Consider the following 17,567-nt stretch of genomic DNA (forward strand, 5'->3'; position numbering starts at 1 on the left):
AAAAAGATGGATAGTTCATGTGATTACATAGTTTCACATATTATTTTAGTAATTGTAACAAATAGCTATGTGGAGAATAACTCTTACTAAAAGGTTTGAACATCTTAAAAATTGGGTGAAATAGTCTGTCTCTTATCTTACTTGTACCTAAGTGGGCTCTCCAGTGGTGGATTGATCTTCATAGTGCCATAATAGTCAGAACACATATATAGTTTGCCTTTGTTTGTAAAAGGCTTACTAAAGATGAATATGTATGACTTCTTACTGTTAAAGACCTTGTAATAGTAAGCAGAGCCAGCCGCTTTTGAAGGTTTAGAATGCGCTTCCTGACTTAAGGGAGCGTTAGTCTAGGTTAGAGCATGAGCATAAGCTACACATTGGGAAATGCCATGGATGGTACTGCTCTCCTGGTTTTTTTTTTTAATACCTGTCTGTGTTTTTTAGAGCGAAGGCCTATATAATGAACCTAACAACCACAGTATATGGATCATTGCATTGAGGTCAATATCCAGGAGAAAAGATTATGAACATTATTGTAGTCTTAAATAAATGAAAACCTACCCTCCTATAACTGTTGTTGAAATAGGGATTTTTAAATTTTTTTTTTCTTAAAGTATTTTAATACAGTGGGAAGCTTGCCATTTCCCTACAGATGGTATCGGGCCAGCCTATACTTGTAGGGCCTGCTATGAGATGCTTAGGTAGCAGAACCTACCCTGTGGTAGGGAAGTAGTGCTCAGTTCTTTGTTGTCTAGGTAGTGAAGCCCATCAGATGTGTTTGGTTAGATGAAGTGTTTTGAAATAGAAAATGCTGTTTTTCATACAAAATATTTTACTTTCCTTTGTCTGAGCTGACCTTCAGCCAGATACTGCTGAGGTGTGCTGGTGCAAAGGGAAGACAGACCTGAACTCTTGAAAATTAGACCTATCAAACTGGTATATGGCAGATTGATGCTGCTGAAGTATGCTTGGAAGCAAGAGGTTTCATTTGGACTTTTGACAAATGTTTTCAGGAAGGTACTATTAGCTACAGTTTTCATAGCCTAAAGCTTGGATACCCACCTGCCTTTGAAAATTTTATTTTTAGTGAGATTTTCTTTCCCATTCGAATACCTACATTTTTATAGAAGTGATTGGTGGCCCTAAATTCTAAGACTGATTGTATATTGGGTGTTAGTCAAAAAACACTCCCCCCTTTTTAATTACAGGGTCAGAAACAAAACAGTATTTAAAAGGGTTGGGGTGGGGGAGATGGGATTTCTTAAAGATGAATTGACTATTGCTTAGAATGGTTGATAATTGATTCCCTTAATACAGGTTAACTGTAAGCTTGTAGGGATTGAGTTTTTGTGAACTATCTGATCTCGTGTGTTGCTTATTTAATTTCTCACTAATGCCATCTGCTGGCAACATGCAGAATTTTCAGTTTGCATTGTACTTTTGAATATGAACAGTAGGAAAGGACCCAGAACATGAGAGTTGTTTCACTTGCAGAATGAAAAATATTTGACGGGTTTTTAAAAATATGGGTATCTTTGCTTTTTTTATTCATTTGAGAAAAAACTATGTTCTTGTTTTCAAGTTACAGGAGTGTCTTAAATCATTGCAGACCAAGAGCATGGGGGGAGCTTTTTTTGTGGTGCTTTTTATTTTGTTCCTTGTGAATATTTTGCACAGTTTTGAATTGCTAACTGCAACACTTAACAAATATGTATGACACTTTAGCAAAATGTCATGGTCAGTTTATCGTGGTAATATTTGTTTATTTTAGGGCATAATATCAGGATTTTGGTCTAACTTCAAATATACTATATTGTAATACAAGCATTTCAGTTTTGATGAAAACTAAAAATACCATGAATACCTCCCTTAGACACTAAGGCTGTAATAGTTTGAGGTGAAGCTAGAAAATACAGTATGCTTAGAAGACTGACAAGCTTAGTACCTCAATCTGTTACAGAACTGGCTTATGTTCAAAAACACAAGCAAGGAAAACCTCACAGTGTTCTTTCAGATCTGAATGCTTACCCTTTTTCTTCTTGAAAACTTGATTTTTGGGATGCCCATAAGAATGCCAATGGTGAGATAAGGGTGGGTGTCTATAATACAGTAGTTAGTGCCTTGCTACTTGAGCCCTGCTACTTGAGCAAAAAAAAATTTTTTTTAATTAATTTTTAAATTAAGTGGTACCGCATGCTGTAGTTGGCTGTACAACTACATATTTTACCAAGAGGCATTCTTTCACAAAACTCTCAAATTCCAAGATGCCTGTTTGAGAAGAAGGCCTTGACCTTTGGACAAATGATAGTATAGAGGGTGTGTTTTCTATTTAAGGTCAGGGTCATGCACGTGGTGAACAGAATAGTGGCAACAAGGAATTTGGTGAAGGGCATATTAAAGTGTTGGTAGACCTGTCTGCCAAAGTTAGAAGGTAGTATGTAGTTCTGTGGAGAGATGATACTCATTCTGTACTGTTTATGGGATGAATATCACTTTTCTGTTGACTGTAAAGGAAACCTATGATGATTAATTTCTAGCTTCAGTGAATGCTACACCACTTCCTTTCCATATTTGCTAGTCTACTCTACACTGTTGACCACCCCAGTCTAGCATGTGAATGGATAAATGGAACAGTAAGAGTTACATTCAAAGTTCTGGTGAGCATCTGTTATAATTTAAAGAAGTATCTGTGGCCCCCCTGATGGATAAGCATTTGAAAAAAGCTTTGCTGAAAGCTGATTCTGCTCTAATTTTGTATTAAAACTTCTTTAATACGGAGATTTAATTGCTTTTGTGTCTCACTGAAATTTCTCCCACCCTTTTTCTGGCTTTCCTTGCTCACGTAAAGCTGTGCTTTTTCCTTTTTAACCCTGTACTCTGAATCTGTTTTGAGTATTAAAACAGTTGGGGATAAATGCATTTGTTTTCTGTATTTTATTTTTGGAAGCTTAATGCTTTTGCTTCCCACAACTGTTACGCCTCTAAATATTAAACTTGGTTCTCTTAAGTGGTTTATAAATTGCTAGAGTAGGTAGAATTGGATTTAGGGAGTAGCCTGTATTGTCTTGCCTTGTACTTTGCAAGAGATTTAGAATACCTTTTTAATTCTTGTAGTCAGTTGATTAAATACACATGACCACTCTTTTTAGGACATTGCCATTCTGGTATCTTTCACTGAATGCTCCCATGTTGAAGTAGCTGGTATTCAGGTCATGGTAATACTTATTTTTAATGAAGGAAACTCTCCTAAATTAATTGTGGCATTGCTGAAGGATGGGTTGTACCTGAATTTCCCACCCCCCATATCAGTGCGTCTTCCTGCTCTGAAAACTTGAGTATTTTCCATATACTGAAGCAAACAAGATCTAGGTTGAGCATTGAATGCGTAGTGGCTAAGAGTGACTGTGCTACTGCTTGTCCCATTCAGTAAGTGTTGCAGAATAGCAGTAGAAGCAATACAGTTGTCAAGGCCCTCTTGAACTGGAGAAAGGTAAGTTAATTTCTGTCCTAGCCATGATGGATGGATAGTCAATGCCTCATTCATTGACATTTTGATTGGCTAGATCATTAGAAGAGTTAACTGGATGACATTAATGGTATATGATGACTGCACAAATGCATTATGTCAGTAAATAGGTAAAGGCAAATCTGTTGGAAAGGCACAGCTTTTCCAAGTTTTATCTGGTTTTGTCATGGCTTTGATGAACCTGGCAAATTCTGAGCTGCTTCAAGAAGATGATTCCAACAAACTCTGAACAATGTTTTCAAGTTCAGAAGTGGCGTAAGAGTAAATGAGGATTTTTCTGGGTTTATGAGGTAATGAAGGGCAAGTGTTGTCAGAATTGGTTTTTGTCTTATGCTAGTCAGAAGTTGTATTTCTGATGTTAGTACTTCCAATGATTTGTGCACTCATGTGTTTGCTCACCCTAAAAAAATGCAGCTGGTGACTGTTACAGACACAAATGTTTAAAAAAGGATGTGTTGGTTTTGGACTCTAGAAATTAAAGTCTTCACTCAGTAGTGTTTTTAACTAATGTTTCTTTTTAACCAATTTCATTGTGTAGTAGCATCACTTGGGGAAAAGCTAATAAGAAGAAATGGGCCACCAAAAACATTAGTAGGACACTTTCAAGTAGACTTAAAAATACTGCGTGTTGTTCTCAGAAAGCTAATGATTAATTATGTTCTTAGAAAAATGTTGCCAACAAATCTAAGTTGCTGGTGTCCTTTTAAATCAAACTAGTATCACTTCATGGCATAACAAAAAAGCCTCTATTTAATATCTTACTGTCTAAGAAAAAACACTGATGCCTTTTAACTTAAGATTCAGGAATACAAACGTTATTTAAAAAAATCAGTTCAAGGAATTATTAAGATACTTGTGATGGGAAATAGACTTCACACATAATAAAACTGAAGTTAGAAAAGTGAACGAGGCTTGATTTGTGATGCAAGTCAAAAGCCACTTCAGTTTTAGATACTGATATTTTGCCTGTCCTTTCAATGCAAAAAAAACTCCAAAACAAAACAAAAAACCTCAAAACTTCAGGTAACTCTGGGTTTGTTTGAAGTTTGTCCTAGCGTGATTGAATCATATGGTGCAACAAAAAAGCTACATGAGAGTGTATATATAATACTCGCATGCACATATGAATGTAACTTCTGAGGAAAGGTAAAGAAGGTATAATTTCTCATGCTCAAAAAGATCTTCCTATTTTAGTATTCGTTTATCTATCTTTCTCCTTCATGTTGTGGTTTAGTGTGTATAAACCATAGTTTGTATATTAAAGAAGGCACTGCCTTTCACTACAGAACCTTCTCTCGCAAATTTCTGTAATTTTTTTTTTCTTTCTATTTAAAGATAAATCGATAAACTGCCTTTTTTAGATAGATTTGCCCTACTTAGAATTCCTGTTTGTAGAAACAGTCAGTACTCTGCTGCCTTGAGTACAGGTTCGTATGGATGGTTGCAGGTGGTGCACTAATGCCACCACTAGATGTCATTGCAGAATTGAGTAGGATTGGTGGTAGTGCAGGGCTTTATCGGTTTGCAACTCTCTGAATTACTGCTTATATCTTCTGCCATAATTAAGCTGAAGTCCTTTCTGAAGCTTCTATTACAGCTCTGTGGTCTTGGGCATACAGACTGATGCCTCCCTGACAAAGTGTGTAACACACTTTTCTGTCCCAGATTTGCAGGTTATGTCACGTGATTCAGCATGCACTTTTTTGGGGAAAAATTTTGTAACCCTATAGTAGAGGCATAAATCCTCTGCCACTCTGGAAGCTTCATTTTAAATGAAAGACTGTTGGGTTTCCTTTTGTTTTTTTTCGGGGGGGGGAGGGGGGGGGAGTTTGTGTGTCCCGTCCCCCCCATGCTTCTTTAAACAGGATCAGCAGACAGTTAATTAGGTGTGCAACAAGTACCTGTAACTTATTAATATAAATTACATAGTAATTGCTTTTATTCTTCTTCTGTCTTTTGCCTTGCAGACCAGAATCTGTAGAAGCTAGCCCTGTGGTAGTTGAAAAATCGAACAGTTATCCGCACCAGTTGTATACCAGCAGTTCGCATTCACACAGTTACATTGGTTTGCCCTATGCAGTAAGTTTCATGCTAAGTATTCTGTATGAAATAGATTTTATATAATCTGCTGATCTTAACTGGAAAAACTCTTGATTCATGCTTACATTTTTATATCTTACTGGGAGTTGGGTAAGTTGACTAAAGATGGTTGATTAGAAGCAGAATACAGAACATAGTGCACTTATATGTAAAACATATTTGAGAAGGGAGAAAAGAATGTCCAGTGACAGAAACAAAATTTTAAACTGTTACTAAAAAATAAGAAGTCTCTGAAGTTCTTTACAAAATGAATTCTTTGGCTTAAATAACCATCAGTGTATGAATATTTAAGAGCTATAACTTGTCTTTCAACAAAAATCTAGGACCATAACTATGGTGCTCGGCCTCCTCCAACACCTCCAGCTTCTCCTCCTCCATCAGTGCTTATAAGCAAGAATGAAGTAGGCATATTTACCACTCCCAACTTCGATGAAACCTCCAGTGCTACTACCATCAGTACGTCAGAGGATGGAAGCTATGGAACTGATATTACCAGATGCATTTGTGGCTTTACCCATGATGATGGATATATGATCTGTTGTGACAAATGCAGGTAATGAATATTAAAATAATTAAAAAGGTAAAAATTGCTTAAAGTGGCACTGAAAGTAAGTGTAACTAAATGGTGTTTTAATTAGGTTGAGTCATAGGAAATTTCCTTCCATGAAAACAGTGTTTGAAGGTTGTATGGCTTTCTAATAGGCAAGGTGGTTGGTTAAGACCAGTGAGAATTTTATACTTTATTCCAGTCTGTCTTGACTACTTATATTATTTTGTTCATGCCTTTACTTGTGCGTTGTTGCTTAATTAGGGTATATCTTTTTCCCTTCTAAAAAGGTATTTTGTCCAAGTTATTTGTTAGTATGGTGAAATAAAGAGCTAGGGATTGGTTCTTAATCTGCATATACTGCGTAATAAAGCATCTTGGTAAACTATGTATATGTAGATCAGGTAACTTGCAGGATGCCAAATAATCCGAAAGAAACTTCTTGCATATTGGTTTCTTTGTGCATGATCTTTCTGAAAAGAACTCTTACTGGAGTAACTTACTGGAGAATCTAAAGTTAAGTGTTTAAACTTCTGTGTTCATGCTGAAGCACCTACTTGATCATAGTAAGATAAGCGGGTGCTATACTTGGACTTGGAAAAACAAGCTTAGAAATTTTTAGAGGTGATACACTTAACAAGAGAAGACAAATCTCATATTTCTGGATTTACTCAGTATTAGCCTGTATTTTTACATTCAGTACACTTAACGAACGGTGCTCAATTTATTCGATCGTTTTGTATTTCTAAAATGATTTTTACAGCTAATTAAAACATTGATTTGAGCTCCACTGTTCTGTCTGCTTATGTAAAGAAGCTTGTTATTAATTTTTTATGATCCTTGATTCTGACAACCTTTTCCCTTATTTTGAAATGTATTTAGATGTTGTTTCAGCAGTGGAGCTGTAGGCAGTCACCAGTTAGGTAGAGTCTGCTTCTTTTGAAGAAGAGATTCTCTGTGAGAAGTTGGAGAGACTTGTGATAAATCCATAAGTGGGAAGATGATAATGATTTTTGTGTCCCAGTTCCTTATAGCAATGTGTGTGTGAGCATAAACTACTGTCCTAGGTTAGCATTCAGTCTAGCAAGCAGCCTCTCTTCCCTGACTGGGAAGCAGTTGAAGCTCTTCCTATGCTGCACAACAGTGCTACCAGTTGGGGTGTGTGTGTATAAAAAAATATTTATATGTTCTATTAAAACATAGAAGTAAATGAAAACATATATACATATATATATTTATATAGAAAAATACAAATATTATATATATTTCTAAAAGGAAATGGAATCCTTTTGTTTAAAAACAAAACTTCTGTTACTACGTAAACCATAAGTCTTATTGCTGAGGGTATTTGTCTCTATCTTTTTCTCTGTTGTGATAATTTACCATTTTTTATTTCCAGTGTTAGAGAAAAATTTCCAAGAGGCAAAATGAGTCTAAAGAAGCAGAGAGACACCAGGAGACAGCCACAAGATTGGAATTACAGTGATCAGTGGAATAGAAAATCAGCTAGCAGAGTGGTGGCGAAGACAGTGATTGAGCTCTAGTTTTAGGCAGTATTCAATCTGAGTAAAGATCATGATGAAAAAAAAAAAAGGCTCTGTCTCTCTCTCTCTGTGTACATATTATGCACACAATTTTAAGAATTGTACTTTAAAAGGTGTGTTTTTGTTGTTCTGTTTTTTTTTTAAGTGTCTGGCAGCACATTGACTGCATGGGGATTGATAGGCAGCATATTCCTGACATATACCTGTGTGAACGTTGTCAACCAAGGTGAGTAGTTTGGTTTGAACTCTAAATAACGAGAATGAGTAGAGAATATAAAATGAGGAGGTACTGGCACAACCAACAGATAAAACACAGACTACGTAGCATAATCCTGACTATTCTAGTTAAAGGAGCTACATTTCTGATGCAGATGATCTTAGCAGTCTTCATTCCCTTATTCACAGTAGTCATTGTTTCACCTCACTAGGCGGCAGGGATAAACCCTTGAAACACTTATCAAAACAGCATTTATTCCTGGATCCTTTCTCAGGCTGTCTGATGCATAGATAGTCCATTCCATATTTCATTTCATGGCTGTCATATGTTGAGAACCCTTAACAGCAGTGTTTTCAGGTCAATTGCCCCACCAGTATTTCTCAGTGGCTTTTGTTTTTATGGCCCCATTCCAATACACTGCAGTGCTCACTTTGAGGATTTCATGCTCTGGAATGAGTATTTGTATACCCCTCCTCAAACTCAAAGTCATATGACATGACAAGGAGGGCATTTTGTTCTGACTGTGGTAGGTACGTTATACCTGACTGTCATCATAGTTGTCTGTGATGTAGAGTATAAAATGCTACCTGTTACTTAACGTTGCAGATTTGTTAATTAAGCAGTGAATAAAAGACATGCGTGTTCAGAACATTTTAATTACCAATAAATGATTCTTCTATTTCTGAGAAATATTTGGACCTTCTTGTCGCAGAATATTTTGTTTTGTATTGTATTGTGACAATTGTTTTGAAGAATCTGCAGAAAAATTGTTTAATGCCTGCCTACCTCTAATCCATGGACCAGCTGTCAATCTTCTGAGCTATCAAGTTTCATTATGTTTTCAAGTGATTTGGATACTTAAATGTGCTTTGCCTTTCAGTGGAATGGAACAGTGCACAACTGATGTTTTTCTAAGTACCTAAATATTCAGCTAGTCTACTGTTTGTTCTGTAATAGTGAATGGAAGACGGTAACTGTGAAAAGGTCTGTTTTAATACTTAGATGTATTGATGCGTAAGTGTGAAGAATGGAATAAAATTTATTTTTTAATTTCAGGAGTTTAGATAAAGAAAGGGCAGTGCTGTTGCAACGAAGGAAAAGGGAAAATATGTCAGGTGAGTAAAGCTTAAAAGATTTTTTCCTTAGTAAAGGTTGTAAAACAAGTATATATCAACTGTATAGATGTAAGAGTGTATACACGGTTCCTGCAATTTTGATAGCTGCCCTTCAGCATCTAAGGTTCGATAAATCAATGCATTTTACTTGACTATCGTTACTAAGATAACATTATATCAGAAGTGTTGCAGTTCTACATGTTTTATTAGAGGTTGTCACCGCTGCCTTTTTTCTTATCATTGTGGAGTAATTCAGTCTGTTTGAACATTGTTAAAGTTTTATAATGATGAATGTAGCTTTTATAGGAACTAGACTGCTTTGAGTAAGCTAGTGAAGATAAGATGGAAAAGGTTCAGGTTTCTTCTGTGATGAAAGGGTTACTAAGTCTACTTTCTTTTTGGAAACATTATTTCACAGCTCTGTCTGTTTTTTTTCTTCATAGTATAGACCACTCATATCCTCATACCAATCTCTTAAAACTGTTCTATTGCAGGTGATATTCCTGTCTCTAAGAATTACATAATTGAGATTTAAAACAATCTAGCATGGTTTTGAGAGGGAGTCCTAATTCTGATTTGTTGGCTGTAGATTTGGATTTGTGTATTGGTATGTTATTGGGTTTGTTTTGACAACAAGAAAAATTGCTAAACTTAGGTAATGCAGTTATACAGTGTTTTGGGTTGGGTTTTTTTTTCCTTCGATAACTAGATGAGGATTGTAGTGCAAGTACCTATTTCAGTCTCTATATTTTATAAAATTAGGTGTCCTACCACTTACAGAACTGCAAAACTCAGCTGGCCTAACTTGTCAGGAGTTTTGTCCAGCCATTACCAAAATGTGTCATGGGTTTCTTGATTGACAAGTTATACTTTCAAGCTCTATTACAAAAGTCATAATTTGGGAGGAAGTCATCCTCCTAAACTTAACATGTTTTACTTTCAAATCATGTCTCTGAAATACTGGGGTATGTGCAAGTGTGTGTGTGTTAAGATTTCTTCAGAAAATACCATGTAGATAAGGTCCTGCTGCCTATTTCATATGCCTTCAGAAAATTCTGAAGTGTGGCTTAATAGCGCTTCTTGGTGCGGTTGATACTGCTTGCTGTCCAGTGCTAAGCTGCCTTAAGTCCCTTAAAGGCATTGATGACTTAAAAAAAAAAAACCAGTCATTTTTTTTGTCTGTTTTCATTCTAACAAAACCAAACTTTCTTTGTGAAGTTTCAGTTGATCTGCTAGATAGTGCAATATTTTTTTTAGAATTTAAAATTCATTTTTGCTGATTCTATTAAAATAATAGAACGAGTATGTTTATAATTCATTTGGAGTTAATGAGTTCACTAAACAGTATGATGATACTGTGAGGATGAATTTGAATTTACATACAGGATAGGGGATGTTGATGGTCTGAGCTATTTATGTTATCTCTTAGGATTTGTAGCCACACTATCTGATCGTTTACTATAAACTTAAGGGAGGAGAGAGTCAAAATCTTAGCAGGAGCTGAAGCGATTTTTACCTTTGAAGTTGGTGTTCAGCCCTCCTTAATCCTGATGATCAGTTTTTGTAAATCTGTTCTATTCATTCAGTAGGAAAAGATACTAAATGGTAAATCTTAAGTATCAAAACAGAGTAAAAACAAAGATGAATTCTAATCCTGTTTAGTCCAAGACTCAGCTGAAGTGCAATATTAATTACTGCAATTTATAATATGTAACTTGAAATGAATGTATGCTTTCATCTCTAGTTAATTTTCGTTTAGCCAATACATTTGCTTGGCTAAATGCACTTTTTGTATGTTGACTGATATGACATGGTTCAATCAGACTTAAAGTAATTCTGGGTATGAACTGTCTACCATGAGACATTAGTAAAAATAGCCAGTTTTCATAGATGTTTCCAAGTAGGAAAAGCAAAAGTGGCATCAGTTTGAATGTATCTATTCAATGTTTTAAGTCTTCAACAGCAGCAGAATGTTACTTCTAACTTACTAAGTCAGGGGTGTTTGATTAAAGGTAAAATTGCATTATTTGGATGTTCTTTGATGACTATATATAGGGCTTTTTTCTTTAGGCTTATGTATAATAGGGCTTTTCATTTAGGTATGAGAATACTTTACAGTATAATGGGGTTTATTGTAAAGATTTCTAAAGAGTTGCTGGTTTAGCCACGTTGCATCCAAAGCTAAACAGTGGGGAGCAAGTAGTAGATCACTTGGTTTGCCTCAAGGAAAGAGCTTCTAAGTGAACATTTCACATGATAAGAAATTTGGTGAGAGTCTTAAACTTTTATGCATAACAACATCACCTTTTTTCTGGCAACATTTATAGCCCATTGTTCTGGGGCGTGTGGTTGTATGTGGTGGTGTTGGTTTTGTTGTTCTGGTATAAAAGTGTAGTTCTGGTGTGGCTTACCGTCCATTGGATTGCTTACTATGATTTGGTGGAGCGAGCACCTTTGTTAAGCCCCTACTCAGTTGTATCCTGGATGTTTGGGTTTGGTTTTTTGTTGGGGGGGTGTGTGGGGGGGTGGGGGGGTGTGTTTTGGTTTGGGTTTTGGTTGGTTGGTTTGTTTTTAAAGATACAGTATCTAGATGTGTAGCTTGTTCAAGGATATTGCCTTAAGCTGTCTGGTCTTGAAATTGGTGCTGATGAAATCACTTGCTGCTTATGGAGAAATGAGTCTGGGCCCCTAACTTCTTGTGAAATTTGGAGAGTTTGTATCTTGCCTTCCAAGATGCAAAATCTTCCCTTAGTATGCTTTACTAAGGCTCTTCAAAGTGAAAGCAGGTTATGTAGGTTAGGAAGGAGTGTCTCAAAACAACTTGGTGTAATTATATGTTCTGTTGAGGTAATTATTCTTTACAGTAAGTTGGGGCACAGTGTAGACAACAATGCTGAAATGTTACTTCCCTAAGGAAGATGGTGTTATGTGGGGTTTTGGGGGGGTGAGGAGAGGTGTTTGACTGTGATATAATGATTCTGTATGCACTAGTATATGGACTACAAACATTGACAATTTCAAGAGGGCCTTGGGTTTTCATTTCTCAACCATTGGTTATTCTGCTGTTCATTCTTTGATTAGACATTTCTATGTGTTTTTTTTAATACTAGTTCAGGAAATAGTCCCAGCAGAGATGTAAACAAAATTCAGAAAACATCATCAGTTCCTAATATATAAAGTATAATTATGTGCCTAATAAATTGTTCAAAAGGAAACTCAGATGGTAAAATTGGATTGCTTACTATACACAGAAGAATCCTGTTAAGGAATGTTGTGAGCAAGAGAAATCCGGAGTAACCACTAGCTGGAGTTCTTTATTTAGTAAAGAAGGTTTCAAGAATTAGGACTGCTGAGTGCACTGATTAAGGCAACGTCCTTCTGAGCTCAGAAGGAATGTTTTCTTTGCTCTCGTATTAGGTATTTGTAAAGTCTGCTTCTATGCAGTTTCAGAAAAAGTCTTGCTTAGTGTGAAGTTTATTTACTGAAGGCAGAGTATTTGGAAGAGCTGCTAAAATCTGAGAAGTCTGTACTTGAGCGCATGTGAACAGCAGTCTCCTATCTATATGCATCATCTCTCTTCCCAGTTCTCCCCATACTTCACAGCCTTTCATCTTGACAGAACTAGGGTAATCCTGTTTCAGGTCAGGAAATTTATTTGTCTGACATAAATGCTGATGTATGCTAAATTTCAGGCTTTGGCTTTTAGGTCTGCGGGTGCACAGCACAGAACAAAAATATCTGTCAGTTTGTGTGTGATTTTGTTTTAATGAGTAAATAGACTTCACTTTTCCGTGAGTAGCAGAATGTTATTGTTAGGCAATTTTGTGGAGAGAAGGCTTTTGGCTAAATTGACATATTTAGCCGAAAAAGGTAGTTGACACTGCAAATTGCAGCTGAAATAGTTGATTATGACTTACACATGACTGATTAATAGGGCTTCACAAGAAATGCTGAGCAGTCATTAATTTTAATCCCCTCTAGAATACAGTCATCTGAGAGAATCCTAAAGCCATATTACAAGTAAAAGATATATATAAGTAATGAGTTAACAAATAAATTTTTTTACCATTTTTGTTCTGATTCTAATTTTGCTTATAGTGGAATATGATAATATAATTCCATTCTTTGAATGGAATTAATCTGGTATCTTTTTCTTATCTGGCATTACAAACATCTGTTAATTACCAGCTTCTCATTGGTCATTCATTCTCATGCTGTTGCAACTGTTCGTGAATTTTGCATTTGAGTGCTTGAAGCATTTGTCAGTATGTATTTTTGTTTTTTAAAAGCAGATGTAAAATAACTAGTGAATGTTCTTTCTACAGTATTTGATTGTTTACGGGATGTTCTTTGTTTTAAAGATGGGGATACCAGCGCAACAGAGAGTGGTGATGAGGTTCCTGTGGAACTGTATACTGCTTTTCAACATGCACCAACTGCAATTACTGTAAATCCTACAAGAGTTACAAAAGTCAATGATAAGAAAAGGAAGAAAAGTGGAGAGAAAGAACAGAACATAGCAAAATGTAAAAAAGTAAGTTAATGTAATTTCTCTTTTTATAACTGTGTTATAAATTACAGCTATGTGACATCTCTTGCAAAGAGACACTGGTTTTAATCAGGCTATTGTTGCTAATAATATTTTACTATCTGGGTTTAGCTTGAAACGTAATACTCTGTAGTAAATGGTACAGTCCTCCCTGCTTCTCCCCGCCCCCTTGAAGTTAATATGTACTAGCCATGAAAGCTCAATTTTACAATTGAGGCAGAATTTGTAAGGAGGAATCGCATTTACTGGACCACTTGATACAGTTAGAAGTAGGGCAGAGGAAGCTTTGGATACCCAAAGAAGAATTCTGTGTCTGAAAGTCTTCAGTTGTGGCAGTTTAAAGTTCAGAAATGTTTGCTGTCAGTTGTCCTGATGTGACTTCATGTCCATTTATTTGAGTTGAAATTGTGTGGAAGTGTGCTGTCAAAGTTAGCCACTAAACTACTTTGGTAAACAGGAAATTGACATTATAAGGTTTTGCTACAGGTGTAAACAATATAATACATGTGAAGATAAATAAAATATATGGGAAGAAGTAAAGTACATGGAATTTCCTAAACTAATGAGTTCCTTTCTGCAGTTCAGTTTCACTGGCTTGGATGAGAATTTTGTCCTTTAAAACTTGAAGTCAGAATTAGTTATCAATATCTCTTAGGAAATCTTGAATAAAATGTTTCCTTTTGAATGAATGGTTCTGAATATAAATTTACTACCAGAAATTCGTCTGTTACTTCCCAACGTTGGGTGAGATGATTTAAAGAATGAGATCTTATTGTAGAATGGCAAACTTCTTTCAAAAGTTAATGTTATAGGACATCTGTGACACCTGCTTCTCCCTCCTCTCCTTCCACAAATAGTGTGAAGGATCTGGCCAGTTTACAAGTTCACATGATAAGCATGGAGTGTTCTGTAAGTAACTTTTCAGTTACTTTGTCTTGAATTCTGAAATTTTGGAGTTGTCATGTAATATAGGAAAAAGGTAGGGGTACCTGGACTACTAGCTCTGACATCCAGTTTGCACTTCACTTAGAATGCTGAATTGGTTTTTAAAATACGTTTTGTGAGATGTAACCTGTTGCCTTCTTGATATTTCAGTGTAGTTTGTTCTGTTGTCATCATGTTGCATGTTTTACTGGGAATGGCCCACATTGAAAAGCTGTTAATTTGTTAATAGATTTTGAATTCCTTAGGAGATTTTGTATATCCTCCAAAGAATATAAATACCTAATTTTGTTTCAGGCATTTCGAGAAGGATCCAGGAAATCTTCACGAGTAAAGGTAATGTGATTTTGTTTGGGTTTTGTTTTAAACCTTGACTGTGCATTCCTTAAATAATATGAAGCATTAAGAATGCAATAGGTGCTATACATTAAGCACTAAAATACTCTTGATAATTAATGTACTACGTACGCATCATAGTAATTTTAAATTAAGGTATGAGCCCTACATCTTTATGTCCTGCAAAGTTAACTGAAATAATATAGTGTAAATTTTTATTCTGAGAATACTTGGCTTTCAAGAGCCAGTGGAGGAATTAAGGCCCGTTTGTGCTATGCAGGGGAGTGAAGTTGAGTGCACGCCTCATTTGAAGTTTGTAGCTCCAGCTTTTCATAGCTCTAAACAGCACAAGAATGAAATGGCTATATTGCATTTGAAAGCTAAACTAGTGGTTCTGCTCTGTCATACCTCCATGTATTTATCTGGTGGGACTCTACTCACTAGTGCTGGCATAGTTTAAGGAATTGCGTTGGTATGTCTGCTTTGTAAGACTTAAGTGTTACAGCAGTCTAAATTTTCTGTGAGATAAAAATATGCATGGTGTGAAAACTAGGTATTTCCCGTAGTTTATTCATCCTTGGGATATATAAAAACAAGTGGGACACGATTTACATTTCAAATGTATAAGATGTGACTTGTGATTAGTGAAGACAGATTTGGGGAAGAGAATGTGTGTTTTGTGCTTTTTGAATATGGTGTTTGTAAGGTTCTGTTGTGTTTTTTCATGGTTTTCTTAGCATCAAAGCTTTTTTTTAATGCTGTTTGTGTGCACGGTTCTCTTGAGGCACAAAAGAAATGTAAACAGGTAAATTGAATTGCTGAACTACTTGCTGTTTTATTAATGTTTAATAGAGTCTCTGCTCAGGTGGATAGAAAAGGGAGCGTTGGGTGGCTGCTGCTGTCCTTAAGGAGCATTGGTTGGCTGCAGCCTGGCTGCTGCTTGTGAGGTCTGGAGGTACAGTGGCACTTTTAAAGAAAGTGAAAGGATCTGAAGCACCACAGAAGAAAATTGTTTAGTGAGGAACAGATAAGGGGAGAAAAATTATCTGTGCAAAGCCTGTAAAGTTAAAGTTACAACCTTAATGTAGTAGGTGTAGGATTAGTAAAGTTTAGTAAAAGATACAGCATGACCCTTGAAGTTGAAAGGGGAAAATCAAATCTGTGTATTATAGGATGGAAGGTGGAGTTCTTCATCTTTGCGTATGTTCACAAAAGTTGAATAGGCAGGGAGATCTGACCCTCCAACTCCTGCACTTGTAGATTTGTGATGCAGTGCAGTTGTGGGAGGAAACAATGTCAATCTCCATTCTTGTCCCACTAAAACCTAGCATCCCTGTTGAAGGGGGAATGTATTCCTGAATTTGGGTGGTATTTATGAAATTATACAATTCCTAAAAGGACAAATGTAATGCTACTGAATTCAACTCAATGCTTTTAAGTAATACAGAATTTTATACCGGACTTCCTAAAAAAAACAAACCTTAAATCAATGGCATACCTTTGCCCTTCATTTTGTGTCGTCTTGTAGGCTTATTTTTTTTTATTTTCTTATCTTTTTCTTACCTTGTAATGTCTGGTCACTTACTTCAATTTTTAGGGCTCAGCTCCAGAGATTGATCCTACTGACAGTTCAAACTTTGGATGGGAAACTAAAATCAAGGCATGGATGGATCGTTATGAAGAGGCAAACAACAACCAGTACAGTGAGGGTGTCCAGAGGGAGGCACAAAAAATAGCTCTGAGATTAGGCAATGGAAATGACAAAAAGGAAGTCAGCACCAGCAATCTGATTTTCAAACCTCCAGTAGAGGTAATGAGCTGTGCCATTTTGTGTTACTGCATGCTGGGTTTGTGCCATGACAAAGATATCCCTTTAGATGCCTTTAAAAAAGGGGGGGGGGGGGGGGGGGGGGGCGAACTTCGCATTCATTTTCTGTATCTTGTCTCACCAGATCTAAGCATCAGAGCTTTTTTTGAATTTGTAATTGATTTTTGTACATCCTGTATCACCCCTGGTTATGTTTACACTTGCATATCATAAAAATGGCTAAGGTGTTATTCTGAGCCTGAACGTTGGATTGTCCTTAGACTGTCTTTTGTGGTGGACACGGTAAACCTTGCTGCTGTTTCTCTGCTCTGTGAGGAATATCAGGAGTGGTTAGAGTAGATAGAAGCATTGAAGTTGGAATCTTTTTTTTCTGCTGTGTGTATCAACATGTTAATTGTCCACATTTTTCTTAAGGTATGGTAAGTGTTCTGGATGTTTAGGTACTCAGAATAGAAATTAATTTACTAATTCATGAAGGATGTTTCTGATGGTAGGTAATACTCTTGATACTGATTTTCCTTTTTTTTTTCTTTACTCTTGTGATCCTGTAATTTCTAGTTTATGCAGAAATTGTGCGATGTCTTTTTCTATCCTTAACATCAGTTACTTATCAGCTTAAAATGAGAGCCATGTAACAGACCTTAGCATTTTGTAGCAGAAATCTCCAGAAGTAGTTACTGTAGCAGATTAATAGAAGCATCTTTGCTTCTTTTCCTCAAAGACCATCATGGCATATGGGACACCCTCCTTAGAGGAATATCCCTGCTTACAGAGCCTTTTGCCTACATAGAGGCTACTTCCTTTTTGATTGGCGATGACAGTTACGAAAGGTGTGAGTTCACTAATTGTCAGGGTATGTATTG

General features: G+C 36.2%; 1 protein-coding gene across 1 annotated transcript in view; it reads left to right on the forward strand.

The window, feature by feature from the left end:
* Positions 1–17,567, forward strand: part of KMT2E (lysine methyltransferase 2E (inactive)) — a 65,970-nt gene that overhangs the window by 21,557 nt on the left and 26,846 nt on the right. Inside the window, 7 exon segments of the mRNA XM_069801800.1 lie at positions 5,494–5,605; positions 5,950–6,179; positions 7,863–7,943; positions 8,991–9,049; positions 13,411–13,583; positions 14,838–14,876; positions 16,474–16,686. Of these exon segments, the coding sequence (XP_069657901.1) occupies positions 5,494–5,605; positions 5,950–6,179; positions 7,863–7,943; positions 8,991–9,049; positions 13,411–13,583; positions 14,838–14,876; positions 16,474–16,686 (907 nt within the window).

Source organism: Haliaeetus albicilla, chromosome 14, assembly GCF_947461875.1.
Source record: "Haliaeetus albicilla chromosome 14, bHalAlb1.1, whole genome shotgun sequence".
Classification (NCBI taxonomy): domain Eukaryota; kingdom Metazoa; phylum Chordata; class Aves; order Accipitriformes; family Accipitridae; genus Haliaeetus; species Haliaeetus albicilla.